Source organism: Ceratotherium simum, chromosome 22, assembly GCF_057802395.1.
Source record: "Ceratotherium simum simum isolate JZ-2026a chromosome 22, ASM5780239v1, whole genome shotgun sequence".
NCBI classification, from domain to species: Eukaryota; Metazoa; Chordata; class Mammalia; order Perissodactyla; family Rhinocerotidae; genus Ceratotherium; species Ceratotherium simum.
The window spans coordinates 21,924,986-21,952,506 of NC_141921.1; the positions used below are offsets into that span (position 1 = coordinate 21,924,986).

The 27,521-nt window shown below is 52.1% G+C and overlaps 1 protein-coding gene across 1 annotated transcript in view; it reads left to right on the plus strand.

The window, feature by feature from the left end:
- GRIK3 (glutamate ionotropic receptor kainate type subunit 3) overlaps positions 1 to 27,521 on the plus strand; it is a 218,980-nt gene that overhangs the window by 181,116 nt on the left and 10,343 nt on the right. Inside the window, exons 11-13 of the mRNA XM_087446265.1 lie at positions 13,983 to 14,206; positions 19,872 to 19,990; positions 22,533 to 22,750. Coding sequence (XP_087302391.1) covers positions 13,983 to 14,206; positions 19,872 to 19,990; positions 22,533 to 22,750 — 561 coding nt within the window. The remainder of the gene's footprint in view (positions 1 to 13,982; positions 14,207 to 19,871; positions 19,991 to 22,532; positions 22,751 to 27,521) is intronic.

Sequence of the window (27,521 nt, forward strand, 5' to 3'; positions counted from 1 at the left end):
TAAAATAGAAGTAATTAACATCTTCCGTAGCTCCTATATTTCTTGCAGGAATTAAATGAGGAGCCCTTTGTACAGGCTCACCTGGCACGTAATACACCTTACCTGCCTTCCAGCTCAGGGCCTCAACTTTCCAGAAGCATTTTCTATCCAAGACCTGCTAATGAATGCAAGGACCTGATCCACACTAGACCCCTAACATTCCTCCTCTCATTTATCCTTACAACAACCCGGTGAGGTAGGTACTGTTATCGCAACCCATTTCACAGACAAGGAAGCTGAGGCAGAGAGGGAAGGCCTCCAGCTAGTAAGCAGTGGAGCTGGGATTCAAAGTGGTGGAGTCTTTGGAGGCTGTCTGCTTCCAAAGCCCTGTGCTCTGACCCCTGCAAGGAGCCAGGGCAGAGGTAGGTTCACACAGTAGGTCTTTGCAACCTGAAAAGTGCCAGCCAAAGGGATCGTTATCACTTTGCCTCTCTGGTGGGGGCAGGCAGCATGGGGCCTTCTGTTAGCCCTCCTGCCCCTGTCGGAGGGGAGCTGCCATACAGGGACCTTGGAGGCTGGGAGGGGAGGGAGGCTGGAGCTCAGAGCAAGAAGACTCAGGCAGAGCCTTACCAGTGGAGTGGAGTCATTCCCTAGGCCCCAGGAAATCGGGCTCCCGTGGAAGGCTGGTGGGAGAGACTAACGGTAAAGACTATGAATTCGTGCTGGGCTTGAGTCCCACTCTGCCACTTACTAGCTGTGTGCTCCTGGACATGTTTCTTAACCTCTCTGTGCTTCAGTTTCCTCATCTGTAAAACAGAAATAATAAAACCTAACCCATAGGCTGTTGTGACGACTAAGTAAGTTCATAATGTACATTACATAATGTAAGTATGTACGTTATGTAGTTGGCACCGTATCGGTACTTGCTCTTATTTTTATTTTTATCACTGTGGTTATTCCTTTGAGGCTGGGGAGGGGGCTTCGGGAAGTCCCTTTATCTCCCTTAGCTCATTTTTTGACAGCAAGTGTATTAATACCTGCCCTGAGTTCTTCCCAGCGTCTTGTGCAGCTCGGAGGAGACAACTGGTAGGGAAGCAGCTCCTAGATTGAGGAACTCAGTATAAAGGGAAGGGAGTGGTGTTGTCACCGTTATTAGTAATAACTGTAATTATTATGGAAATTAGTCAGCAGGCCCCAGAGACATCTCCATCCGTCAGCTCCCCCTGTGCTCTGTGAGTGGGGCTCCAGGTGGGTTCTGAGCCCGTGGTTTGCAGAGGCGAGCTGGGCTGGGGAAGGAGGGGGGTCACGTGGAGGGTGGAGGCCACGTGCAGAAGTGAGCAGGGCTGACGCTGGTCCTGCCACCCACAGCATCTCCAGCAGCCCGAGAGCTTTGAAGAGCCATTTGCGAGGGGGTGGGTCAGAAAAACCCAGCAGCAGGCAGACATTCCTAAGCTGACCCTCGGCTGGGGAAAGGAAGGGGCCTCGTCCGTGGGCTCCCTGCAGCCCAGTCTCCATTAAGGCCACGGACCCTGACAGCACATGCAGGGGACCTTGTGAAACCCGATTCCCTCCAGTTGATGAGCCTATTAATCCTAGCTTGGTGCCATTTTTAATAACATCATAACCGTTTATTAGTGTCATCAGATAATTAGTCTTCTCACTAGCTCATAGAAAGCGTGGTAAAGGCTTGGTAATATTATTACTTCCTTATTAGGGATCTGAACGCAGATGTAAAAATGATGAATGCCTGCCTTTGCGAGGATCTGCCTCACGAGGCCCATTTGGAGGCCCTGGGTGGAGTCTCTGGCCAGGAGGACTTAAAACGTCCTTTCCTGACACTCTCTGCCCCCCTCTGTTCCATGCCACACAGCCTTGCAAGGAGCCGGGGTTATGGAGGAAGATGGGGCACCTGGAGGGCATGTCCCCCTCCTGCTGACACTCTCACCTCCCCCAGTCACCTCTAACTATGGGAGTAACAAACCTGATTGGGCAGAGCAGCGATTTCTCCATCATCCGTCACCCCATCTCCAAATCGTCACTCTCTCTGTTTTTACTGCCTACTCTCTCTCATTTCCCCTTTCTGGAAAGTCTTCTACTCACATCCATGCCTTAAATTACTCCCTTGTGTTTTAATGACTTTGGAATCCAATAGAGATGGATTCAAATTCCAGGTCTAGCACATTTTAGCTGACAGTGGGAAAGCTATTCAACCTCTCTGGCCTCCATTTCCACATCTATGAAATGGGAATAATAAAAAAGCCCAGGGTGGGGCCGGCCCCATGGCGCAAGCGGTTAATCCACTGCGGCGGCCCAGGCTTCGCCGGTTTGGATCCCAGGTGCGCACCGACACACCGCTTGGCAAGCCATGCTGTGGCGGTGTCCCATATAAAGTGGAGGAAGATGGGCACAGATGTTAGCCCAGGGCCAGTCTTCCTCAGCAAAAAAAAAAAAAAAAAAAAGGAGGATTGGCAGATGTTAGCACAGGGCTGATCTCCTCACACACACACACACAAAAAGGCCAGGGTTCATGGGAAGATTTAATGAGATACGGCGCAAAAATGCTTAGCGGAGCGCCAGGTGCTCAGTAAAGGCTCAGCACGTGAGAGCTGTCCTGCTCGTCACCATCCCCTCCAGGGCAGCCATACTGTCTACAGTATGTACATGGATGAATGTGATGGCAGTGGGAGAGCCAACCCCTCAGCCGTCGTCATCCTGGTGGGCCACAGTGATCCAGGATCTAGATTTTGCCCCTCTGACTCCAAATAGGAGTCTCAGGGAACTGACTCACATTGGTCAGACTCACAAGGAACTGAGGTACACACCAAGGCCTCGCCCCCTTACTTTACTTGGAGCATTGGCCTTTCCCGACACCTGCCATCCAGAGCTTCTGTCCTGGCACCAGGTGCCCAGGATCCTGCTGGGGAGTGTGGAGGCAGAGCCCCAGGTGTGGAGAGCCTGAAGCCAAGAGGAGGGGATGCTGCTGGAGAGGGGGGCAAGAGACAAGCCTTGAAGAGCCCTGGGTGCTAAACTGAGGAATTGGACTTTAATCTGGAGAGCTACAAAGCATAGCTGAAAGATTTGGAGCAAGCGGGCGACATCCGACTGGCACCTGAGGACAATCACTGTGATACTGGGCTAACCTCGAGGCCATCCCTGGGGTCTGGGTGAAGGAGAGCGTGGTGGCCTTAAAGTGTTGTGGTCAGAAAGGAGGGTAGTAGATGACAGAACGGAGACAAGAAGGTGGAATCGATGAGATTGGTGATTGCTTGGACAAAGGAGGTGAGAGAAAGGGAGGAATCGAAGACGAGGTGAGAAGCTCTAGCTTGGACAGCTGGAGGGGGGGGTGTCATCCCCCAATAAAGAGCCTCCTGGAAAAGTAGAGGGTGTGGAAGGAGTACTGAGATCGCGTTGGGATTGTGGTCCCAGTAGGTGGCCAGCTCTATGGCTGGGCTCTCAGAGGAAAGGACAGGGTGGAGGCTGAGGTTTGGGAGTCATCAGCAGAGCCTCGGGGGCCCTGGGAGATGGAGACAGAGGCAGGGACTGCTGGGAGAGAAGAGATGAGGACGTGGGGCGAGACCCCGAACAACACGGAGTGTAAGGAGGACTCCACAAGCGCCTGAGCTGGCAAGGCCAGAGAGGAAGGCGGGGAACCAGGAGAGCGTGGGTGGCAGGTCCAGAGGAGGAGAGGCTGCCAGAAAGGCGTGGACACACGGTCACAGCAGCAGGCAGGGAGGCCAAGGGAGATGAGGCATCCCCAGGTTGGCCGGAGTGTGATCTCCTGAGGGTGCAGGCTCAGCCCCAGCACGGGCTCCTTGAGTGCTCCTGGCCTGGCCTCCTGCAAACTGTTCTATGAGACCCGGGATTTCGGAACTCGGTCCCGGCTGCTCTCCCAGGCCCTTGAATCAGAGGGGCTGGGCAGGGAGGAGCCTGCCCTTCAGGGGATGCGTACATGCCCTCCAGGCCATGGGAAGCCATTAGTTCTTTTATCTCTAGGTTGTTATATCTCACTGCAGAGTGTAAGGAGGTTTCCCTGGCTCATAGATGGGGCTAGGCCAAGATGGGGTATGGAACAAGACAGAGACAAGGAGTGGTGCTGGGTGGCCCTGGCATGCCCTCCCTTCCCCTGTGAAAGAAGCAGTACTTCCCAGATGTCCTCTCTGCCTCCCTGTAACACTGAGCGCAGAGCAGGAAGGGTGGCACAGCTCAAAGTGCCCGTTTCCCCTGCCTGATGCTTCTTCCAGACAGTGGGTGCCCGAGGGACTGCTCTTGGCTATTCCCCCAGCACCTGGCATGGGGCTGGGCACACAGAGCAGCGTTGATGAATGAGGGTTGTGTGAATGAGCGCATGGACTTGCACACCTTCCCCAAACATAGAGCTGTGGGGTCATGACTATTGAGCTTCCCATCCCAAGTGTGCGAGCAGAGGGTCTGGTGTCAAGACCCACCCAGTGTGTCCCCCGCCTTCCAACCGGGAACCAGATCTTAGTTCTGGCCTGCATGCATTGGTGTTAGGAGAGGCCCCAAACCCCTGTTTGTGTGGCCAGGAAAGGCTCTGCCAAGCCACCTCCTTCAGGCTGAGCCATGCACTTTGAAGCAAGGCATGCTGGGAGCTCACCTGATGCAGGTCAGAATCCTGGATGGGACGGGGCAGTTGAGGGCAGGTGAAACAGATGGACTGCAAGGGTGGACTCTTGTCAGGGCGGCCAGGTTGCCCAGAGCAAGGACTGAGGAGCTCTGGGGAAGCTCGGGATCTGCCTGAGGACAGCCAGCTAAGCGGGTGAGGGATGCAGGAAAGACTTGGGCCACGTTGAGATGCACCGCAGGACTGTCAGCTGCCAGGACTCAGCAAGCAGGGACCAGCCTGGGAAAGACCTGGAAAGAGCCTGGCAGGGGGTCAGGGTTCAGACAACCAGGTGCAAGAAGGAGGAGGTGCAAGGTAGCAATAGAGCTTCAGGGGTGAAGGCAGTGTTGGAGGGAAGCTGGGGTCAGAGGGAGCGGCTGGACCACACAGAGCAGACCCTCCCGCTGAGGAACATCCATCCCTCCATTCATTCCATAAACTTTCTAGGGTGGAGGCTTAGCTGCCACTACTTAGTTAAGGGGTCTGATGTCGGGGAGAGAGTGAGGGGCAAGGAAGTGGAGCAGGAGGGAGGGGAAGCCAATCAGGGTGCGTTATTGAGCCAGTCGCCACTGGGTGTGCCTAATCCCTAAGTCTGCACCCCGGAAAAGCTTTACAAAGTGTATGTCGGGGCCATCTCTCAGGGTGAAAGGAGAAGGGGGAACAGGTTTATGCACTGGTTCCTGACTTCCACATGTTTTTGGGTTTGGCATGGCTGGTGTGGGAGCCAATCAGGACCCTGCAGCAGCGTCCACAGGGGAAGTTGTGAAGGCGGGGGGCGGGGGGCAAGAGGTGCCCAGGTGGGCAGGAGGTGAGATGCTGTCAGCTTGTGCTGCATGAGGTTGGTCAGAGCCAGAGAGTCTGACCTGGTGCGTGAGAGGGTCTGAGCCAAACACCGATGATGTGTCAGACCTGGGACGTTAACTAGAGATATGGGAGCAACTAAGGTAGACACAGTCCTTGCCCCACAGGAACAAACAGTGAATCAGCCAAGTTAAATTTCATTAAAATTTTGATCCGTGCTGCAAAGGGACATATGCGCAGGGGACTCTGGGAGTGTAAAACAGGGGGAAATGACTCAGGCTTCCCTTCGGAAGTGACTCAAGCTGAGACTTGAAGAATGAGGAAGAGATGTCCAGGGCACGGATAGGAGTACCTGCTGGGGTGGGGGCGCTGAGGTTGCTGACATCTGCGCCCTCGTCAGGAGCCCTGGGGCATCGGCAGGACAGTGCTGGTGCAGGTCCTGGGTGGACACTGGCCTTGTGGACACGCAGGGAGTGGGGATTCTTTTAGAGCTGGGAATGGAGGTATGGTGCATCCCCCGTAATGTACCACGAAGCAGGGAACACCTGCTGAGCCGTCCTAAAAGACAGAGGCAGGACAGCCCTGCTGGGACTCAGGAACCAGGTTGTTCTCCCAGGGCTGGGAAAGGCACAGGCCTCTTTTCTCACTGTCAGGCGTCCATCAGCTCAGGGGGTGTGTGTGAATCATGGGTACATACGCCTCAGTCAACACTTAGGAATTTTCTAGCACCTGTCCCATCTCTTTAGATACATACAGGCTTTTCCGAGGTTATCATTGGTCACAGTGCTGATCATGAAGTGTGGCGGCTGGCTGGTGGACCATCAGCAGATACCACCCGTGGCTCAGTGTCCTGCCTGAAAACTGCAGTGTGGCAGGCCCCGAGGGAGTGCTTGCTGGGGGACCTCTTCTAAACCTCCCAAGGTGGATCCATCCAATGTTCCTATGATCAAGTTGTTCATTTATTCACGAAATTTATTAAGTCAAGCCCCATGCTAGGGGCTGTGGATACAGCGGTAAACAAAACAGGCAGGATCCCTTCCCTGAGCCTCAGGCTCTTACATTCTAGCAGAGGAAACAGACAATAATCTAGGAGCACGTGAGTAGATGTAACCGTTCAGCCCGGGTAAATGTTCCGAGGGAGGCGTGTGTCCGAGTGGAAGAGTTTCCCTGGCTTGCAGCCTGGGGCCTGGGCTGAGAGGGGCTCGTGGATCAGAAACCAGTGGGGAGTTGCTGCTGACCCATCCCACGAAAACTCTGGAGGAAGGTCCTAGAGACTTTTGAAACGTAGGGGTAGCTCCTGAAACGCCCTCCGTTCCCCTTGGCCAGCTGCATTCAGAGAAAGCCGGGGAGGGGATCTGGGTGATTTCTGGCTCCATGGTGTGCAGCAGAAGATGGTACATGAGTGGTAAGTGCAGGTGGGCATAGACTTGGGAAGATAACCCCCAACACCAGTCGTGGCCATGAGACCATGCACTCTGTTCTCCCAGCCTCCAGGTAGGCTGTCAAGTGTAACAGGACGATCTGGTCTCAGAGACACACCACCATCACCTCACTGTGTCCCATCTGCCGCCCAGCCAGGGAACAGACCTTGGTTCTGGCCTATATGCCTTGGTCCCAACCCGTGTTTGCAAGGCCGAGGAAGGCTCTGGCCAAGCTCTCTACCCCAGCTTGGGCCAGGGCACTTCAAAGCTCACCTAGGGGCGAGGCAGAGTCCTGGATGGAGCAGGGCAGGCTGGGGGGCAGGCGAAACAGATGGACCGAAAAGGTGGACCCTCTCCAGGGCAGCCAGGTAGCCCAGGGTGATTGACTGGAGAGTGCCGTGGAGCTGATGACATCACTAGAACCTGCCTGAGGAGGGCCATGAGGACAGGTGAGGGCTGTCAGTCCATGCTGGGGACCACTGATAGGTCAGGAGTAAGGGGGCCCATCAGGGGCCAGGGCCCAGAGAGCAGGTCCAAACTCTGGGGGGAGGCTGGTGAGGACAGGCAGGGGGCAGGACCCAGGCAGACTGGCGGGGGTCAGTGTGGCTTCAGGGAGAATGGGGGTGCTTAGAAGGGTAACTGAGGCCTGAGCTCAGCCCTTTAGGCTGGGGTAAGGGTTGATCAGGACTCTTGGGGGTACTTTGATTCTCAATATTCCAGCAAAACTTTCCTGAGCCCCTTCTGTGTGCCAGGCTTTGTGCTAATCCTAGAGACGCATCATGAGGGAAACAAGCTGAGTCCCTACCCCGCTGGAGCTCCTAGACCAGCAGAGGAGCTAGATATTAAACGGTGACTTACAAATAAAAATTCAGCTGTGGTCAGGGCGCCGAGGAGCAGTACTGGGGGCTGTGGGAGCGTATAACCGGGACCCAACACCCTGTGGAGGGAGGGGCGCTCGCTGCCCCCAGCTCCTTTGGGGCCCCATGGGGGTGGAGGAGGAGAACTCCTAGTGACAGGGGATGGAGCTGCGGTGCGTCCATCCCTGGGGCCCCTGTGGCTGTGAAGGAAGGAGCACCTGCCCATCCTTCCTGAGGACAGAGGTGCAGCACGGAGCCTGCTGGGACTCGGGAATCAGCGGTTCTCCCAGGCTGAGGAGAGGCACGGGCATCATTCCTCACTGTCAGGCAGTGAGGCTGCCGTCAGCTCAGGAAGCCAGCGTGCGAATCACAGCTGCTAGTAGTTGACCCATCCGTTGACATTTATGAATTTACTAGCGCTCATTTCCCCTCTATTCAGATATGTGGGTTGTTGAATCTGTTGGTTATCAGGCTGATGTCCAGGGCCTTTCAAGGGGCACAGTGTTTTCTTAAGCTTGGAGCCTGGGGCATCATCAGCAGAGACCGTCGGTGACTTGCTTTGCCTTGTTGTAAACTGCCGTGTGCTCAGCCATCTGGCTCTGAGGACATGCTTGCTGGATGTTTCTCCAAAACCAGCAACGTCCCTGTTCATTCAGTCCCCAAATCTCTACCGAGGGCCTGCTCTGAGCCCGGCCCTGTGCTGGGCATGGGGCATACAATAGTAAAAAGACACAAGCTCAGGCCCTGCTCTCAGGAGCTCATGGTCCAGTGGGGGAGAAGTCACCCTATACCTCTAAAATCATAATTATGATCCATGCTAGGAGTGAACACACCTGGTGCCATGAGGGTCATCACCAGGGAGCCCTGATTTCATCTGAGCGTTTTGTCTGTGGAAGTGATGTTTGAGCTGCGATCTGAAGGAGAAGTAGGCAGACAAAGAGTGTGGGGAGGAAGAAGTTCCAGGTAGAGAAAAGTACTGTGCAAAGGTCCTGAGGCGAGAGAAAGCACGGGCTGAAAGAAGCCAGTAGGAAGAGAATGAGGGGAACAGGATGCAAGGAAAGGCTGGAGAGGCAGGTCGGGCTAGATCTTCACTTTCCAACACAGTTGCCACTAGTCACGTGGGGTTATTTACATTCAAACTTTAATTAATTAAAATTAATTTTTAAAATTAACTAAATAAAAGTTTACATTCAGTTCTTCAGTTACACAAGCCATGTTTCAAGTTTTTGATGACCACACGTGGCTAGTGGTTACCATATTGGACAGCACAGATATAGAACATTCCCATCGTTGCAGAAAGTTCTATTGGACAGCACTGGCTAGATCATGAATGGCTTATGGAAGCCATAATAAGAATTTTTTATCCCAAGGGCAGAGGGAAGTCTTGACATGTATTAAGCAGCATTGGGAATGGGGAAAGATTCTAGCCAGAGAAACACCACTCTGAGAAAAAAGAAGATGATGAATTCCATGGATACGTCATATCAGAAATGTGGGCAGAAAGCCAGCAGAGAGAGCCCCGGGGACAGGTCCTGCATGAGTGGCAGGAGTGAGACTGGTTTTCTTGGGTGGCTGTGGAAGCAGGAACAGAAGGATCCGCAGGGAAGCAGGGGCAAATCAGCATCTTCCTACAGCCATAGGGCTCCAAGCCCGACCAGGCAATGGGAAGTGTCTGCTGGGAGGCCCAGTGGTAGTTGTGGTCAGGAGGCAGAGTCAAGTTCAGGTCTCTGGGAATGCAGCTTGGGCTCAGGACAGGACGGAGGGCCCAGCCGTAGAGTCTGCCCATGAGAATGGCACAGGCGCTGGGGTGGAACCAGCAGCGGGAGGTGAAAGGAGCTCCATGCATCCTGCCCACGGTCTACGTAGCAGGTGTATGAGTTTCCTGGGGCTGCTACAACAAGTGACCACAGACCAAGTGGCTTAAAACAACCCAAATTTATTTTCTTTCAGTTCTAGAGGCCAGAAATCAGAAATCAAGGTGTCGGCAGGGTTGGTTCCTTTTGGAGACTGAGGGAAAATCTGTTCCATGCCTCTCTTCTAGCTTCTGGTGTGGCCGGCAGTCCTTGGAATTCCTTGGCTTGTAGCTGCACCACTCCAATCTCTGCCTCCATCATCACACGGCTTTCTTCTCTGTGCGTATCTGTGTGTCCTCTCCTCTTCTATAAGGACACCAGTCATTGGATTTAGAGCTTACCCTAATCCACTATGACTTCACCTTAACTTGATTACTTCCGCAAAGACCCTATTTCCAAATAAGGTTGCATTCACAAGTACCAGGGGTTAAGACTTGAATGTATTTGTTGGGGAGGGGGCACAATTCAGCCCACTATATGTGGCTTGTATGGTAAAATGTTGGGCTTTGAAGTCATGGTGAACTGAGTCCAAGTACTGGCTCAGTCACTCACCAGCTTGAACAAACCTCTTAGCCTGATTGAGCTACAGAACCCTCATCTGAAATGTGGTGATAACATTTACTGTCTCATGGGGCTGCTGGGAGGATGGCTTGAGGCTAGCACACTTGGCGATGCTTGGCGTATAAGAAGCATCCATGAATGATAGCAGTTCTTACTGTTTTAATTATAGCAGGTCACGGTCTGAGCAAGCAGATTCCCTGGGGGATCCCAACCAGGAGGCAGAGCACAGAGATGGGGAATCTGGTGGAGACCATACTTGGGAATCCAAGTAGGCAGGTGCCAACAAGGACACCAGACACAGGGAGCAAGCTGGGGCTCAAGGGGGCAGATCTTAGTCCCTGGGGAGGGCCTGTACGAAGAGAAGGCTTATCAGTGATATGTTGTCAATACGGGGACCACAGTCACAAGTCTGTTCTTTGGACCTGGTGGGAGGTTACCATGTTTAACTCTGCGGTACAAGGCAGGGGTCTGACCAGCAGCCAAGGTGGCTGGATGCTAAGTGCCAAAATATGGAGCTGTGGCTGGTTAAGTCCTTCTTGCCTTCAGTTCTGGTTGCTGGAGATTTGGTAGAGCAGGTGGGGCCAGTGGCCTCAGGCAAAGATGGAGGAGGTAGGGGAGGCTGGAGCCAGGTGGGTCCTGACAGATTCTTGGTATGTGGAAAGCCGCTTATGGGGATGAAGTAATGTCCTGAAAGGGCCATTTTGCCTGGTCCAGAGGTCTAGAAAAGGTATGGAAAAGTCCTCGGTGAGGTAGGAGGGACCAACATACGACCAATGAATGCGTTGGACCAGTCAGAGGTTTGGTTTGTTCAAGGACATGAGTACTGTAAATATCAGAGCAAAGACCTTGGACCTTCTCTGAGCCTCAGTTTTGCTCTATAAAAAAATATAGGGTTGGAATAGATGTTCTTCAAGGTCTCTTGTCCAGCTCTGACAGCCTATGATTTCATGAAGCATCCTCAAAGAAAACTTGCACAAGTGGGAAGAGCCTGTGAAGATTGGGCCTTTCATTCTGAGTAACGAACTGAAACAGCAAAGGCTTGACATCTGTTCTGCTCTTTCAAGGAAAGTTGGACAAAATAATGCCTTTTTCAGGGAAATAATAACCAATGGTGAAATGTAGTATTTCCTGCCCAAACCAAAATCGAAGTGGACAACTCCAGCCTTTCTGAAGCCCAAGGGAGAACACACATCAAAATTCCCCATGAAGAAGGTCGGGTTGACCAGTTGTCTTGCTGCTGTAAGCACAGAATGCCACAGAGGCCCCCGCCTCCCAACCCCATTACAGCAGAGAGCAGAAAGGCTGGCAGGGAGATCCTGAAGGCCCTGAGAGGGTCTGGGGGAAGAAAGAAGACCTGTGGCCTTGTGGTTGGCTTCCTCGCCAATCCTGGAACACTTCTGGTGGAACAAGCATTGACCGCAAACCCTTGATCCTCTCAGTAGCTAATGCTCTCATCCAACTTGCGATCAAAAGCCAAAGGAAGATTTGCCACCATTGACTTTGAGATTCTTCCCAAGAATCCACTCCAAGCCCCAGAAGCCGTTCCCAGAGACCAGTTCCAAATGCATTCTGAACAGTGATGATGACTTTGGAGTCAGGACAGAGCCTCCCAAAGCAATGTGCTTTGAAGGGACAGGGCTGGATGAGGCCAAATTCTAAAATCAAAAGCCCACTACACCCCTGTCATGCCAACATTATAGAGGATCCTAGAACTTCAGGACTGAAAGAGACCTTCCAGGGGGCCCCTCCCTGCCCCCACCCACTCGGAGTCCTAGCCACAGCCCCCAAAAGGGGCTCACTAGACAGGAAGTTCCGTGAGAGCTCACCACTGCATCTGGGACTGGTGCACAGTAGGTCTTGAGCAACTACACATCAGTCCCTCTGCACAGTACACTGATAGTTCTGTCTCCTTTTGTGGCTCTCCTTTGTACACACCCTGAACTGAGAGGGCTCCAGGGAGCTGCGGTGGCAGCAGGTGCCTGTTTCTTCTTCCTCTGCCTTCACAGCTAGGCAAGTTCCAACTCACACCTTCAGAAATTTACAAAAGGAAGGTCCCAATATGAAACATCCTTTGTACTAGGCTCCTCCTCCCTGCCTTTCCCGGGTTCTAAGGTTCACTGATTCCTTGGCCTTCAAGTGTCACTAATTGGCTATGGGGGCTGCCATTAGAAGAAGAAACATTGGAGTGAGCCACATCAGGGCTGTGTGTCTGCCAGCACCCCCCAGCCTGGGGCACTTGCGGAGGCGTTTAGGAGCTGGGGTTCTACCCATACCTCCCTTCCTTGAAGTCTGATTTCAACTTGGTTGCTGGTTCCTAGTGTAGGATTGGTGACATCAGAGATAGTGTTAACAGTTACCACTTAGTGGACAATTTGATTAATGTCTATCTCATCCACTAGGCTGTAAGCCCCATGAGGGCAGAAACCATGTCTATTTGGCTCAGTTCTCTATCCCTAGTGCCTAGTGGATCTCATAAAACAATGAATGAATAAATGAATGAATGAAGCTAGACCAAGCCAGTAGGTGGTTATCTAGAGACTATTGCCTTGGGAGGGGGTCTCAGAGGTCTTAGAAAAAGGGTCTTAGTGCCGCTCTTTAGGAGCCAGCCTCCTTTTTTGTCCTGCCCACCTGAAGAAGGGAAGTGATAAGTTGGTTCACATTCTGATATGTAAATATCCACAGCAGCCCAAGGGGCAGCCTCTCAGAGGGAAACATTAGTAATTAACAAATATTCCAGAGACTAGTGTGGGGCTTGGGAATGGAGAAACGAAACAGTAAATCAGCCACAGTCCCAACTGAGCTTAGGAACTCACAGGGAAATAGGCAGATAAGACCGAAGGTCACATGACCACCCATACTGCCATTCCAACTAAGCAGGTTAGGACCTTCCATGAGACGATGCGAGCTTCATGGGAGTTTAGAACTGGAGGCTATCAAGAAGGGCTTCTTTGAAGAGGTAGCACATGCAAAGGAATACGGAATGTAGTAAGAGACAGCAGGGAGAGGCATTGTCAAGGGGGCACAGTGTGTGCGAAGTATGGAGGTGGAAAGGGGAATGTGGTAAACAGGAAGCAGTTAAATGGGTTCACATGTAGGAGGAGAGCAGTGGGGTGAGGCTGGAAAGATGGGAATGAGGGATGGTAGATTTTTTAATCAGGAAAAGCTCAGACCAAAGAGATAGAACTTTAATTATTCCCCTCATTAAAATTGTGATGGGCTAAAATTTATCAACATATGAACGTTCCTAGCCTTCCCCACCTCCTTCCTTTGCTCCTCTGCTCTGCTCTCTTCCCTCCCTTCACCTATTAAAGAGGGCTCTGAATTTGCCTGTTTAATTTCTTCTCTGTCCTATCCCTCCAAGGAGGGTATTATTTTTGCCCAACTGGTTTTGGGGGCTTTTAGGATATATAGAATATCCAGAATGGGGTGAAGCAGTCAAGAAATGGATAGAGAGGAAAACAGATTTAAATAAGGGTTGTTGTGGATTCTGTGTCCTCTTCATGATGTTTGAAGGTCACAAATAAAGAACGTGAGTGATGTTTAAATGTTGGTAAGTTGGTGAACTCTGTTTGACAAAGCACCATTTTCAGAATGGACCATGTGGGTTACAGTCTTAATAGGGTTCCATTCTCTGCATGTTTATGCCACCATCCTCTTCTTCAAGGCCATGAACTCTTGGAGAAGAGGAGTTAAGTCTAATTTGTCTCCCCAGCACCATGGGCATGGCCTAGCTCAGAAGAAGAGTCCATAAATGTTGAAACTGAAGAGTGGTTAAGTGATCCAGGGCTCAGGCAACGGACTCCACTCCAAGAAGGGGTATTCTGTACACTGCTAGTCTTAGGCTTTGCTCATAGTCTGTCTATCTGTCTGTCTCTCCCTCTCATTGCAGAAAGCAGATCTGGCCGTGGCGCCCCTGACCATCACCCACGTCCGCGAGAAGGCCATTGATTTCTCCAAGCCCTTCATGACGCTCGGTGTGAGCATCCTGTATCGCAAGCCCAATGGCACCAACCCCAGTGTCTTCTCCTTCCTCAACCCCCTGTCCCCGGACATCTGGATGTACGTGCTCCTCGCCTACCTGGGTGTCAGCTGTGTCCTCTTTGTCATCGCCAGGTAAAGGCAATGCCTTGGCCAGAGCTCTGGCCCAAGGTTGGGTATTTAGGAGCCAGGCAAGTTCCCACATCCTCAGTCCTTGGCACGGAAGGCCCAGGCTCAGGCCATTGCTGTGCCTGCTCCTCTCTCCCTCCCTGTAGCTCAGATCCCTTCATATCCCTCAGGGAATATTCCTTGGTCCTCCAAGCTTGAATCCTCCGGTCCTTACCCTGGTCTGTGTCCGTGAGTCTGAGAAGCAGCAGTTGCACCCCAGGTCCTATGAGCAGGCTGGAGAGGTTAAGACCTTGCCCAGAGCAGCACCACCTGGGCCAGGCACCCAGCACAGCAGACTCAGTGAGTTGGGTGGCCCAGCAGGTGGCTTGAAACTTGGAAAACAGTGTGTCCATCTAATCCATAACAGCAGGGAGAATAGTGCCACATAAACTCACACGCATACACACATGCAGAAACACGGCCACGTACATGCCTACCTGTCTGTAATAACACGTGTTAGTAACACCCTGCCCTTTGGTTGCTCACATGACGTTGACATGGCCCATCCTTACTGGTGGATGGTAGGAGGCGGTCACTAGGGGCCAGGTGTAACCCAGTGTTTACTGAGCACCTAAGTGTTTGCCAAGCACCGTGCTCTGTGCATCACAGCCATTTTCTAATTTAATTGTCACAGCCTCCTGTGAAGAGGAGACATCTGAGGCTCAGGAAGGCTCGATACTCACCAAGGCCATCCTGGCAATAAGTGACACATCCGGCATTTAAACTTGGATCACCAAGTGTTTTAGCTACAACTCACATCTCTGGCCACCTGGACATCTGTCCTCTGCCCCGGCACCAAGTTGGTGGCTGCTGGGCCCTGGGCCCTCTGCCCCCTCCCTCCAGGCTCCAGCCCAGCCCCTGCCCCGGTTCTTTTTTCTCTAAATCCTAACAATGTGCAAAGAGAGACTTCTCTGGAGAGGCAATTTGAGATCCAAGGACTCGGTGTTTCGGCCTTTTTTTTCTCCTGAGTCTTCTTTGAAAGCCTTCCCCCCAGCCCGCTCCCTTTTGCTCCCTCCTCCCACACAGAGAGAGACCAAAGGCAAGGATGTGAGAGATGAAATTGTCCTGCCTCCGAAGCCCTTTGCTGCAGGCCGGCATGGTGCTGCCCGCCTGCTCAGCCCAGCCGGCAGCCCAGCCTGCCACAGAGAGGCCTTCATTACGCCTCTTGTCTCTAATGGTCTAACAAGCCTTTGAAAGCCAGGAGCCGCTCTCCGGAGCTCTCACCATAATTTTAGCAGCTCCAGCCAGCCTCTCAGCTCCCCACCCCCTCAAAAACAGCTCGAGCTTTTCCGGCATCAGTTCTGCCTGTTTGATGTCTGTCCCATCCCCCTCCAATTCCCGGCCTTTCATCGGCTGCTGGCAGCCAAACCTGCATTCCATCCCTACCTTCTGGCCAAGAAGGTGGGAGCTCTCTTCCCAAGGTTAGGCTGGGGAGACTTTCTGGGGGAGATGGGAGCTGCTAGAATGACACAGGACACCTGAGGGGAGAGGAGAGGGGCAAGAGTCTTGGCCACAGAGCCATGAACTGCCTCATAGTACAACTGTCACTTTGTGTAGCATTCACGCAATACAATTCACACCCATTCTGTTAAATCCTTACAACAGTCCTGTGAGATACGTATAATTATCCCCACTTTACAGAAGCAGAAACTGAGGCTCAGAGAGGTTAAGTCATTGCCCAAAGTCAGAAAGCTTTTTCTTGGCAGAGAGTTGGGCTTCAAACCAAGACCTGTCTGACTTCAAATCAGGGGGGACAAACACAGGTGCCTGCTGGGGCCAGACAGGAAGCGTGAGGGAGTGAGGCAGGTAGAGGGGTAGGCAGCAGGGAGTGTAAGCAAACTGGGGGGCGCATACCTGGTGAAAGGGGCAGCTGCTCGCCTCTCCAGTGGATGCGCTAGGCAGGAATGCAGGGCCAGCACTGCAGGGATTAGGAATTTTAGAGAGATTCAGATTTTTATGTGACATTTCAGAGCTTTTGTATGTGATGACTAATTTGATTTTTTATAACACCGTCAGGATCAAGCACAGCACGTCTGTAGGGTGGATGTGGCCCTCTGTCCCCCTACACATGTGGCCTGTGTCCTTTGGACCACTCCATGTTAGCTGCTAGAGTTCTGGACACAGCTGTGCATACACCTAAGAGATGGGGTCTGTGAAGGGTGGGCAGGTCCCCAGGCCCCCTCCGGGGCAGCTCCAGCATGGCACAGGGCTATCCATCTTGCAAACTGGCCTAGCCTTTCTCTACCACCAGGATATTCTGCTTCATGCCTGGTGAGGTAGAAGGAAAAAGGAAGGGAGTAGAGGGCACTTTCTCACCACAGAGAGCAGGACAGTTGGCACTCGTGGTGAGGAGATAATCCTAAGAACCTGACCCGGGAGGCAGGGCTGAGGGTGAGCTACCAGTCCAGCCCCAGGAGTCACATTCCAGACAAATCTGGTGCAGGGGAGTGTCCCAGGGGAGAGAGGGTCCCAGCCACCATCAGTGCTCTGGCTACACCTCCATCACTGGGGCCAGAGTTTAGCCTTCTCCCCTGAGTGGAGACAGAGTATCTCCAGGTCAGCCTCTACTAGCTCCCACATATTTGCAAGACTGGGAGAACCCCTTGCAGCCACAAGCCATGAATCCAAGATCCACCATTAACTTCGGGGGCACCTTCCTTACTGTCCCATGCTCATCCCACTCCTCTTCCCTCCTGTGGTCCTGGGGTTAGAGTCTGGGCCCTCTAAGCCACTGACTGCAGCATCTCCATCACCTCACTGCTCTGAGCCACCTCCCCATCTGTGAAATGGGCAGCCACCTCGCTGTCACCCTCTCAGGGGCTGGTCAGAATCCCAGCCCATCATACCCCTTGATAACCAAGAGGCCCATTCGAGAACCAGTTATTTTTATCATGATAAGCAATTCCACCACGGGGAATTTATCCTATTGAAAATCACCACTGAGCCCCACTTTCCAGTCCACCCAAATCTAGAAAGCCTTCTCAGCAAAGCCCCAGAGGACAAGGCCACCCTTTGGCATGGGTGCCCTCAGAGGTGTGTCCCAGGATGTGTCTTTCAGTAGAGTGTACGACAGTGAAAGACAGGGACAGCCTAGGTGCTCGTCAGTAGAAGAATGGTTAAAAACACCTATGAAAAAAGGTATAGAGAATGAGGTGGATCTGGAAGAACTGATCTGGAAAGAGCCTGGTGACTTATTAAGTGAAAAACCGAGTTCTAGGACAGTATCATGGTATGATATGGCATTTTTTGTGTCAAAATTGTCACATATATCATATATGTGTGTGTGTGTGAAAGTGGTACACTAAAAAAGCAGGACTCACGAGACCTCCCCAGAGATCATCTACTTTGTCTCTCATTCCACCTTCCAGTGTGGTCAGAGGTGACGTTCTTGCCCCCAAGGAAGGCTCTGCCAGAGCCTGGAACTCACTTCCAGATCACAGAAACCTAGGTGTCGCTCTAAACCACAGACATCCTCTTTCAACTGAGATGTTAGAAGGTTCAGTCCAGTGCAGTCCTCAACATCTCCATTTCTTTCACAAATTGGACGTTTCCCCTTGCCCCCACGTGGACCCCCTTTGGCAGTGCCTCCTTGGACGGCCCACTGCCCCGCTCAGCAGCCCATGCCCCGTGGCCTCTCCCTGTTGGAGTCCCATGGTCCTTCTTGGAGGAGAGTCATGGTGGACCCGAGCTGGATCTCTCTTCTGCGTGGGCCCCTCTGGTCCAGGGGAAACAGTGCTGTCAGCAGGGACTCGCTGTCCTGCCTGCACCCGGGAAGCACACATCAGCCCTGCCCCTGCTCTCCAGACTTGCCAGGCAGCAGTGGCCCCCACATCTGCTCCCTATAGGGCCACACACTGAGCTTCCCCCACGGTCCTGGAGGAGCCCCTCTCCCTTAGTCTTGGCAGGAGAAGGGGGAGCACTGAACGCACAGCTCTCCCAAGGCTTTCTCCAAAAACCCTTCTCTCAACAGCCTCTCGTCTCTGCTCTCTTCATCCTGGCTCTCTTCCATGTGGATTTTTAGAGCCTCTAAGCAGTTCATGGTCATTCTCTTTGAAAATCCCCATCTTGGTTTGAAGCCTCACTTTGGAATTTCCTATCTGTAGGATCTTCCCGCTTCATGAAAACAAAATTCTTCTCACGTGAGCGTGGGTGATCAGTGTATAATTTATCAAAGCTTCTGGAAGGGGCGTGGGAAAGGAAAGTCACAGCATCACGCTTAAAGCCCATCACACTTTCAAAAACAAACCAAAATTCCACTGGACGCGTCTCTCATGTCAGATCCTACCCCCGGTCCACCACAGCAGCCTCGTGTCTCTCCAGCTCGGGCACTTTCTCCAAGGTCACAGTCTCTCTGGAATGTTCTAGCTCCCTCCTCCTTACATTTCCTCAACTGGAACTCACGCAGGAAACAAAGATCCCTATTGATCAGGACTTCTTTTCCTTAGAAAGCAGTGGGGGGGGGGCTTTAAATAATTTTTTCCTGTCATACATGCATTTGTATATTCAGAGAGAAAAAATCTGAAAAATTACACAGCACTTTGTTCTCTCTGGGGGGGTGGGATCACGGAGTACTTTCCCTTTCTCTTTGTATTCCTCTATACTATTTGAATATTTTATAAAGAGCATGTTTTACTTTTTTTCCATTTTAAGTTGTTTTTAAGTATACAAGTCATTCAGAAGCCCGTTCTCATTTTTTAAAATTCATAAAATGCAACAGGCCTCCCAGAAATTCTTTCTGCTGTTCTAACTCTCCTCTGCAGAGGTAAACACAAATATTTTTTAAATATGGATCCTTTCAGACCCTTTAATTGCATTTATATACAAAGGTACATAAAGAGATGTATAGCTGTGTCTTCAGGAATCTATTTATATGAATGTGATCATATTGTTATTTTTATCACTTTTTTTTTTAATGTTTTAATGGTTTTTAACATTGTGAAATTTTGGGTTGTGCATTTTTGTTTGTCCATCACCATATATATGACTCCCTTCACCCCTTGTGCCCACCCCCCCACCCCCACTGCCTCTGGTAGCCACAGTGCAGTTTTCTCTGTCCATGTGTTGGTTTATATTCTACATATGAGTGAGATCATACAGTATCACTTTTTTTTTAACCAAACAATATGTGTGGGAGATCTTTCCCCGGGGGCACGTCTAGAAGTATCTTGTTCTCTTTTAACAGCTGCGTGATATTTCAAAGTGCGGTCGTGGCATAGTTTAATCATCCCTCTATTGAAGGACATGGAGGTTGTTTCCAGTTTTCGCGATTACAAACAATGCTTTGATAAACACCCTTGTGTGCCTCTTTTTATGCTCACTTACGAGTGGTTTTTCTAGGATGGATAATGAGTCGCAGAATTGCTAGGTTGAAGGGCATGTGCACTTTTAATTTTAAGAGATACTGCTGAATTACTTTTATAACCAGAAAAGGGCACTAACGATAAACAACAAGAAGGAAAATGGCCCTGAGTTTCCATTCCCTGCCTGCCCAGCAGAATAAGAGGAAATTGATGTGAAAGTGGTGGGCACATCGATGTTTGCTAAACATCTGTCTTGTGTGGTGCAGACACCCCTTCCCTGCCATCTCTCCACAGCTCGGCCTCACTGCTGTTCACCCCTCTTCCTGCTGCAGGTTCAGCCCTTATGAGTGGTACGATGCTCACCCCTGCAACCCTGGCTCTGAGGTGGTAGAAAACAACTTTACTCTGCTGAACAGCTTCTGGTTTGGAATGGGGTCCCTGATGCAGCAAGGTATGTGCCCTCTCCCTGGGCCGTGGCGGGGGCGGGGGGGGGGGCTCGTCTCCCCAGGGGGCCCCTCAGCCTCCATGGAGTCTGCAAAGCCAGCCCAACCTCCAGGCATTCTCAGAGCTGCTGAGCCATCAGAAGGTTGGAAACACCTGGATACCCAGGTGTGTGCCCTTGCGCCAGGTCCTCATCCTCGACCACTACTGTGGCTATGCCATCTCAGGGGTTGAGGCTAAAGCCGATAAGCCACCCCCACCCACAGTGTGCAGGGCTCATCCTTAGCCCCTCCTGCTCCAGCTGCAGTGGACATAGAGCATCCTGCTTGCTGGGGCCAACCTGACAGAAGGCCTCACCACCGTGGAATCTGGCTGAGCAGAGTTGGTCTATGGATGGGGGGAGACTGGCGTCAGGGAGGCTGAGTGGGAGGCCATTTCAGGAATGAGATCACGAGACCTGAACCGGGGTAGTGACCATGTGGGCAGAGATGGACTAAGAGAACTTCAGGATGTAGCAGGGACAGGACTTGATGACCACCTGCTTGTGGGGATCCTGGGAATAGGAAGAGTCATGTCTGAGGTGGGAACTTCAGCCTGAGTGCATCAGAGATGGGATACACAGAAGGATACCACGTTCTTGAGGGAGGGACAGTGTACTGCACCTGACCCCAGGCTGGCAGCCTACTCTTTGGAAAGATCTACAGCTGCTGGAATATCGCAGAAAGCAGAGCAACTGCTCTGGCTGCAAGGAGCATGGTGCAGAGACACCATGGGCTGGAGGGCAGGCACAGGGGGAGGGCCCCAGCCAGGAAAGATCCCCCAGGGAGAACCCCCACCCCAGCCATGGTGGCCAGGAGCCATGTGCTTATGGCTTCTGCCTATCGAGTCACATGTCCAGAGCCTCGTATCTCAGGGAATAGGTGGAATGAAAGTCTCTGCCTGTGTTAGGGTCCCATTGAGGGACAGTAGGTGACAAGGGGGCAGGGGAGGGAAGGGGATCCAGGGGCAAAGAAATTTCCTTGTCCCTCACTTATCTTGGTGTATCCTCAAGGCCCAGCCCTGGGACCAACCCTGGTCCTCAATAGACATCCACCAACAAATGCTGAATGAGTGACATTACCCAATGTGTCCTGAGTGCCCAGTATACGCCAAGCTCTGTGCTGGGCTCTTGAATGAAGAAGGAAGAAAGATAATCTGCCACCATCCGAGTGATGTCCCAGCCATGACAGAGGCCAGGGGGGTGGTTTGGGTCTGGGGAGGGTCCAACAGAATCTGGCAGAGCTCACCAAGCAAACAACCAAATTAAGTCCTCCCTTTAGGCAGCAGCTCTAGCCCCTAGCTTGGAGGATTCTGGGGGAGGGTCAGGCAGGGAGGCTGGGGGAGGCTGGTTGGGAGGAGAAGCCAAGGAGCCTCGGTGGTCTCCAGCAGCCGGAAAGGGACAGGCAGCTTTTAAGGGAAGTGTCTCATTTTGTCTCCGCTATTAATGAGTGTCCTGAAGCCTCACCTTGCTTCTTTATCCATCATCTTTGTTCAGTGACAGTTGGGAAAGACCTGGAAGCCCCTCAGTGCAGTAATAGCTTCTCCTCTCCCACCTCCTGCTGCTATTCAAAGCACTGGCCCCTGATGTATTCCCTGCGAGGTTTTGATTAGAAGGGAGAAAAATAGTTATGTATTTGAAAAACTCTCCCTTGAGTGATTTCTTTGAGGAAAAAAAAATCATCCATATCAAAGAAGACACTTTTCAGATTGCAGGTCCAAATATTCTGGAAAGTTCAGGAGTCACTTGCTATTTAAATCTCTTGAAAGCCACCTAGTTAATTACTTCAGTTAGGAGGTTTCATCTAAATTGTGCTCCCCACCCAAGGTCAGGGAGAAGAGTGATCTATTTCAGCAAAGAGCTTCAGAAAATGTTGATTTTTCTCCTCCTGCAAAGCACCGCATGGCAATCTTGTATTTGTATACCACTTGTATTTCCAACACAATTTCGCTTCAGATTATATCATTGCAGCATCACAGTATTTGTGTGAGGCTGACAGAGGAAGGACGAATCTCCATGCTTTGCAGAGTCCCAGAGAGGGCAGGTGTCTGGCACAAGATCACACAGAGAGTTAGGGGCTGGGTTCACTCAAGAACCCCGGGGTTCCGCCTCCCAGGTGTTTCGAACCTGGGACCACACAGGTGGTCCATGGATCGGCATCAGAGGGTCTGACGAGCCTGTGAAATGTTGTGCCTGTGTATGTTGTTCTAGAGCAGTGGTCTTAAATTTTAGCCTGCATCAGGATCACCTGGAGGACTAATGAAACCCACGTTGCTGGCCCCACCCCCTGAAGTTACTGTCAGTAGGTCCTGGGATGGGGCCTGAGAATGTGCATTTCTAACAAGTTCCCAGGTGATGCTGATGCCACTGGTCCAGGGACTACACTTTGAGAACCCCTGGTCTAGGGAAAGGGTCTCCACCATTATTAGGTTGTCAGTGGAGTCCATGACCCAAAAGACCCAAGCAGCCCTGGTCTGAACATCATCAGGGACCACTGTCTCCTTCCTTCTCCCAGGGTCTGAACTGATGCCCAAAGCCCTGTCCACACGCATCATTGGTGGCATCTGGTGGTTCTTCACGCTCATCATCATCTCCTCCTACACGGCCAACCTGGCCGCCTTTCTGACCGTGGAGCGCATGGAATCGCCCATTGACTCTGCCGATGACCTGGCCAAGCAAACCAAAATCGAGTATGGGGCTGTCAAGGATGGGGCCACCATGACCTTCTTCAAGGTGAGACCCTCTCCCTCCCACTGCAGCTCCACGAGCTGACCCTCCTCCACCCTTCACTGTCCTTGCCTAACCACACAGAGCCCACGGGCCAGAAAACACCAGGGCTCAGCCGCTCCCTGTTGTGGACTGGTTGACTCTGGGAAGCTGTGGTGATGTGGCCATCTGGGTTGGTCCCAGCACAGATCCTAGAAGTTTCCATATCTGGGACAAGCAGTGTGAATGTGCTGTGTTTCCTTAAATCATCAGAGGAGGACAGGTGGAGAGAAGAGGCTAGAGAAGGGGGCAGGAGAAGCATGGCCGGAAGCACAAACATGCCTTTATTTGTTTATTAGTCAGTTGCCGTCAGTCAGTCTGGAAGCCTGGGGAAGTTCCCTTTCCTCGTTCCCCATCCCTTAGCCCTTGCCTCCTTGCAGGCTAAGCCTCTGAGTGGTGGATTTGAGTGAGGGGAGAAGAAAGGGGTTGGCTTGGGAAAGCCTTCAGCCTCCTGGGCCCCAGAGCCCCACAGCACTTACCCTAGGCCAGCCTCCCTGCCTCCCTCGCTGAGGGCGGAAGCAGCTGCTTAGGGAAGAGAAAGGAGAGGAAAAGGGCTCCCCTCCTGGGTGTTGCTGCTGCCACTGAGAAGCAGCAAACACAGCCTTCCTAAGAGGTCACTGGCATGTATTTAGGGTGAGGGGAAGAGAAAGCATTGTCATAGGCACGCTAGGAGCTCTCTCGGCATGTGTTCATGAGTGTGAGCAGTACGTGAGTATGTGCGTACGTGCACGTGCACATGTAGCAGTATATAATACCTATAAATGTGCATTCGTGTATGTGAACACGTGTGCCCATGCACAAGGGTCTGCCTGTGTGTCTTTGTGCTTGGACAGTGTCTGCATGTGTACTGGCGAGCATTTGTGTGCATGCATCTCTGTGATCTGGGCATGTGGATAATGTGCCTGTGAGTGTATGCAAACGTGTGCCAGAGTGTCTACGTATACACGTGCGTGGAGAGTATATGCATGTCCTCCTGCTTAAATGTCCCCATGGGTGTGCCTAGACTAGTGTGCGTGTGGGGGGATGGGCCTGTGTGTGTGTGATGGCCCCTGCACACGTGTGTCTGCACGTGTGTGTAATAGCCCATGCATGTGTGTGCATGTGTGTACGCCTGCTCATGCCTATCCCCAGGCTGCGGCCCAGCCCTTTGAGTGTGCCGGAGCATCTCTCATGCATTACGCATGAGCCCGTCTCTAAGCAGGGCTCCCGATCAAAGGGAAGCGGCATAAATAAGCCTGGTGCAGGCTCATTGCCACTGATTGGATGCCCTTGCCTCCCTCCATGCTAAGATGCTCAGATTGGCTTCCAGGAGCCTGGTCCCAGCTCCCCATCGAGCTGCTGTCCTCAGCATCAAGCAGCACCTCCCGTGGCCTACTCCACCCTTGCCCGCCTTCCCTGCAAATGGCGCAGTGAAGAGGGCAGGGGAGGGACACAGATGTTCCCACCCAGCTGGGATGCTGGGGCTCAAGGGCCCGTGCTCACAAGGGCCTTCAGCCAGAAGCAGCAGCTCCACGTCCCCCTGCAGAACCACTTCCTTGCTCTCCTGATCGCCAGTTAATTCCTCTTGATGTCTGGCCACACTGCGTCCTGCTTTAATTCAAGGGAAGCTCTTCTTGCCCAGCTCCCTCTCACTGGCAGCAGCAGGGGGACTGTGATGTAGGCAGAGAGGAGCCTGAATGTGGATATATTAACCCCGCCTCAGTGATGAGCGAGAAGAACAACAACTCTCAAGAAGGTTCCCGGACAAACTTCCTTCCTCCCCCACCACCTCCCTTGCCCTCCATAGTCAGATCTCCCCCTGGGCAAGGCAGTAGTCTCCTTATTGCCACTTGCAAGAAGGCTGAGCTGGAAGGAAACCTGAGTTTAACCTGGAGAAAGAGAGGCTGCGTGATTTGCCCATGATCACACAGCAGATCAATGATGGAGCCCCGATGTTGGGTCAGATATTCTGTCTGCACACGCGGTGCCCTCTCCCATACCCCCTCTAGGGTCTTCTTCTGGAGGGGTGATTCTCTCCCCTGCCCGTGAGTGTATATGGCAAGGCTGGCACTAGGGCTGAACAGGAATCAGCTCCAGACGTAGCCATCCGATGTCTAGGAGACATTGGCAAAGTCAACGATCATAGTGACATTTGTTGAGCTCTTACTATGTGTGAGGCAACGTTCCAAGCGCTTTACCTGTATTGACTCATATCTTCCTCATAACAACCCTAGAAGGTAGAGACTATCATTATCATCTCTGTTTTACACATGACAAAGGTAGGGCTCGGGAAATAACCTGAGTTAATATTGCTGCCTAACGTCACACAGCTAGTGGAATGCAGAGCTGGGGTTGGAAACCAAGCAGTCTGGCTCTGGGGCCTGTGCTCTCTGTCACTGTGTCCATATGGCTTCTCTAAGGAGCAGCCACACTCCACGAGTCCGCTGAGGAAGAGTAAAGCCGCAGTCAATTGAGCATTATCCCCTATAACAGTCCTTGTCCATCATAGTTGCTCAAATAACTCACGTTGCATGGATGCCATTGTTGAATTGAGGGATGGAATTAAAAGATGGCAGGAGCCAAGTGGAACAAATGCAGGAGACCGTGTTGAGGACAGGAACTGAGCAGGTGGCCCCCCTGAATGTCCCGGGGTGCAGGGCAGATCAACTTTGTTTCTGTGGTTAGCGGGTGTTCCTGGTTAGGCTGCAAACCGTCTTAAAAAGCCCCCCTGGCTGAGAGTAGAACTCGAGGGAGAGAACACATTCCTGTCCACAGAGGGCAGCAGGAAGCGGGATGCGGGGCTCTCGGGGGGGCTCCAGATCCCTTGCCCCCACCCTGAGCCTGGGAGACGCGTGGCTAGAGGCAGCCCCATCGTTCCAAAGGAAATTTCATTTGAAGAGCTGTGGGGGAGCAGCAGACATCACAAACAGCGGCTCCTGTGTCGTCCTCCCTCCGTCTTGGAAGATAAAAATTAATTAGGAGATGAAAAAGGAGGCCTTTGGAAGCACTGTTTGGCTGTAAAAATATGTAGGCAAAATGTAAAGGAGAGCGTTGGGAAAGCGTGTTCTTTGCAGGGAGGGCTAGGCAGCTTTGAAGGGAAAGGATGTGAGAAGACAGCTTCTCCAAGGATTTAGCCCTCTTTGGCGTTGCGGAGGGGGAGGCGCATCGCGCGTGGGAGGGACTGTGTGAGGGACCCAGCTTAGGAAGGGGATGGGGGCTGGGAGCCAAGAATTCCAGGCCCCCCTGGGTCCCTGGCATGGTCCAGCCCTCGCCTTGCACAGCCCTGCCCTGTCCTAGCAACTGAGCCTGAAACGTGCCTGGAGAGGCCATCCAGCCCACTCCCTGGCTTCCAGCTGCTCAGCAGACTCTTCCCTGAGCTGGAGGGCTCAGCAGGGCGCCTCCTGATCTCCACTTCCAGTTTCTCCTGCTCTGTCTGCTGGCCTTTCTGATAGAGCCTTAGCCCTGCCTTCGAGCAGAAGCAGGGTAGGAGACGGAAATGCACTGACCACACAGAATTCATGGTGGTGCAGCCTGGCACCGTCAAGTCACATCAGTCTTCAAGTCAGACAGACCAGGACTTGACTTTTGGGCGTTGTCTCTGCTGGGTGACCTTGGGCAAGCCACTTCACTTCTCTGAGCCTCAGTTTGCTCACCTGTATGACACCGGTGCTGATTCCCACCATGCAGCAATTAACAAGAGGATTCAATGAGCTACGATCTGTACAGTGGTTAACCCAGTGCCGGGCATATAGAAGAAGCACTTAAGTCAAAGGCTTTCTCCCCTGGATGCCCTCCAGTTGGCTGACCCAGAAGACGGGGAAGCAGGCTGGATCTTTTTCTCCTTTTGCCCTATAGTCCCCTCCTGAGGCAAAGGACTTAACCAGAGCACGTTGGAAAGGGACCAGCCAGTGGGCACCTGGAGAACTCCCTTCCTTCCAGGTCCCTGCAGATTGAGCCTGTGGGCTTTGTGGAGGACATTGGTGATTCCACCACAGGATGGCTGTCTGCCTCTGCACAGAGCTAGCATTTCAGGAGGAGCCCAGAGGGCCTCACAATAGAGGAGACTCTGAGCGGGCAGGCAGAGGAGCAGCAACAGGTGCAGGAGTGAGCCAGTGATGATGGGAAGTTACTGAAAACTACTCAGTTACTGAGGACCTCTCTGTGCCTCAGTTTTCTTATCCATGAAATGGGTATGATAATAGTACCCACCTCCTAGAGTTATTGAGATGATTAAATGGGGTAATTTATGTAGACAGCTTAGAACCAAACCTGACACAGAGGAGACATACAAGAAATGTTAACTATCTTTATTGTTTATTATTGAAATCAATGATACACAAGCCTGTTCAGCCCACAGATACGATTTGGGGGACCACACATTGCCTTTATATGTTTTTAATTCATTGCCAGCATTTTAAAATTGGGAGATCTTTGCATTTAAAAAAATTCACATTCCCAGCTTCTTAAAAATGTGAAAGATCGAGCATCACGGAGCCAGCTCGCACGCAGAGCAGCGATTGTCAGGAACCAAGAGGTGACCGCCCTCTCCAGTTTATCAGAATTCCACTCAGCATTCTTATTTAATGACAATACCTTGCCTGGCCCCTGTCAGCAATGGAGTTTTCTACCGCTGAGTATTATGTCATCTAATTTCTATAGAAACTCTGCACTCTAGAAATTATTATCCCCAATTTCTAGATGAGAAAACTGAGTCTTAAAGAGAATTAAGGAGGCTTAAAGAGAAATAATGATGCCACCC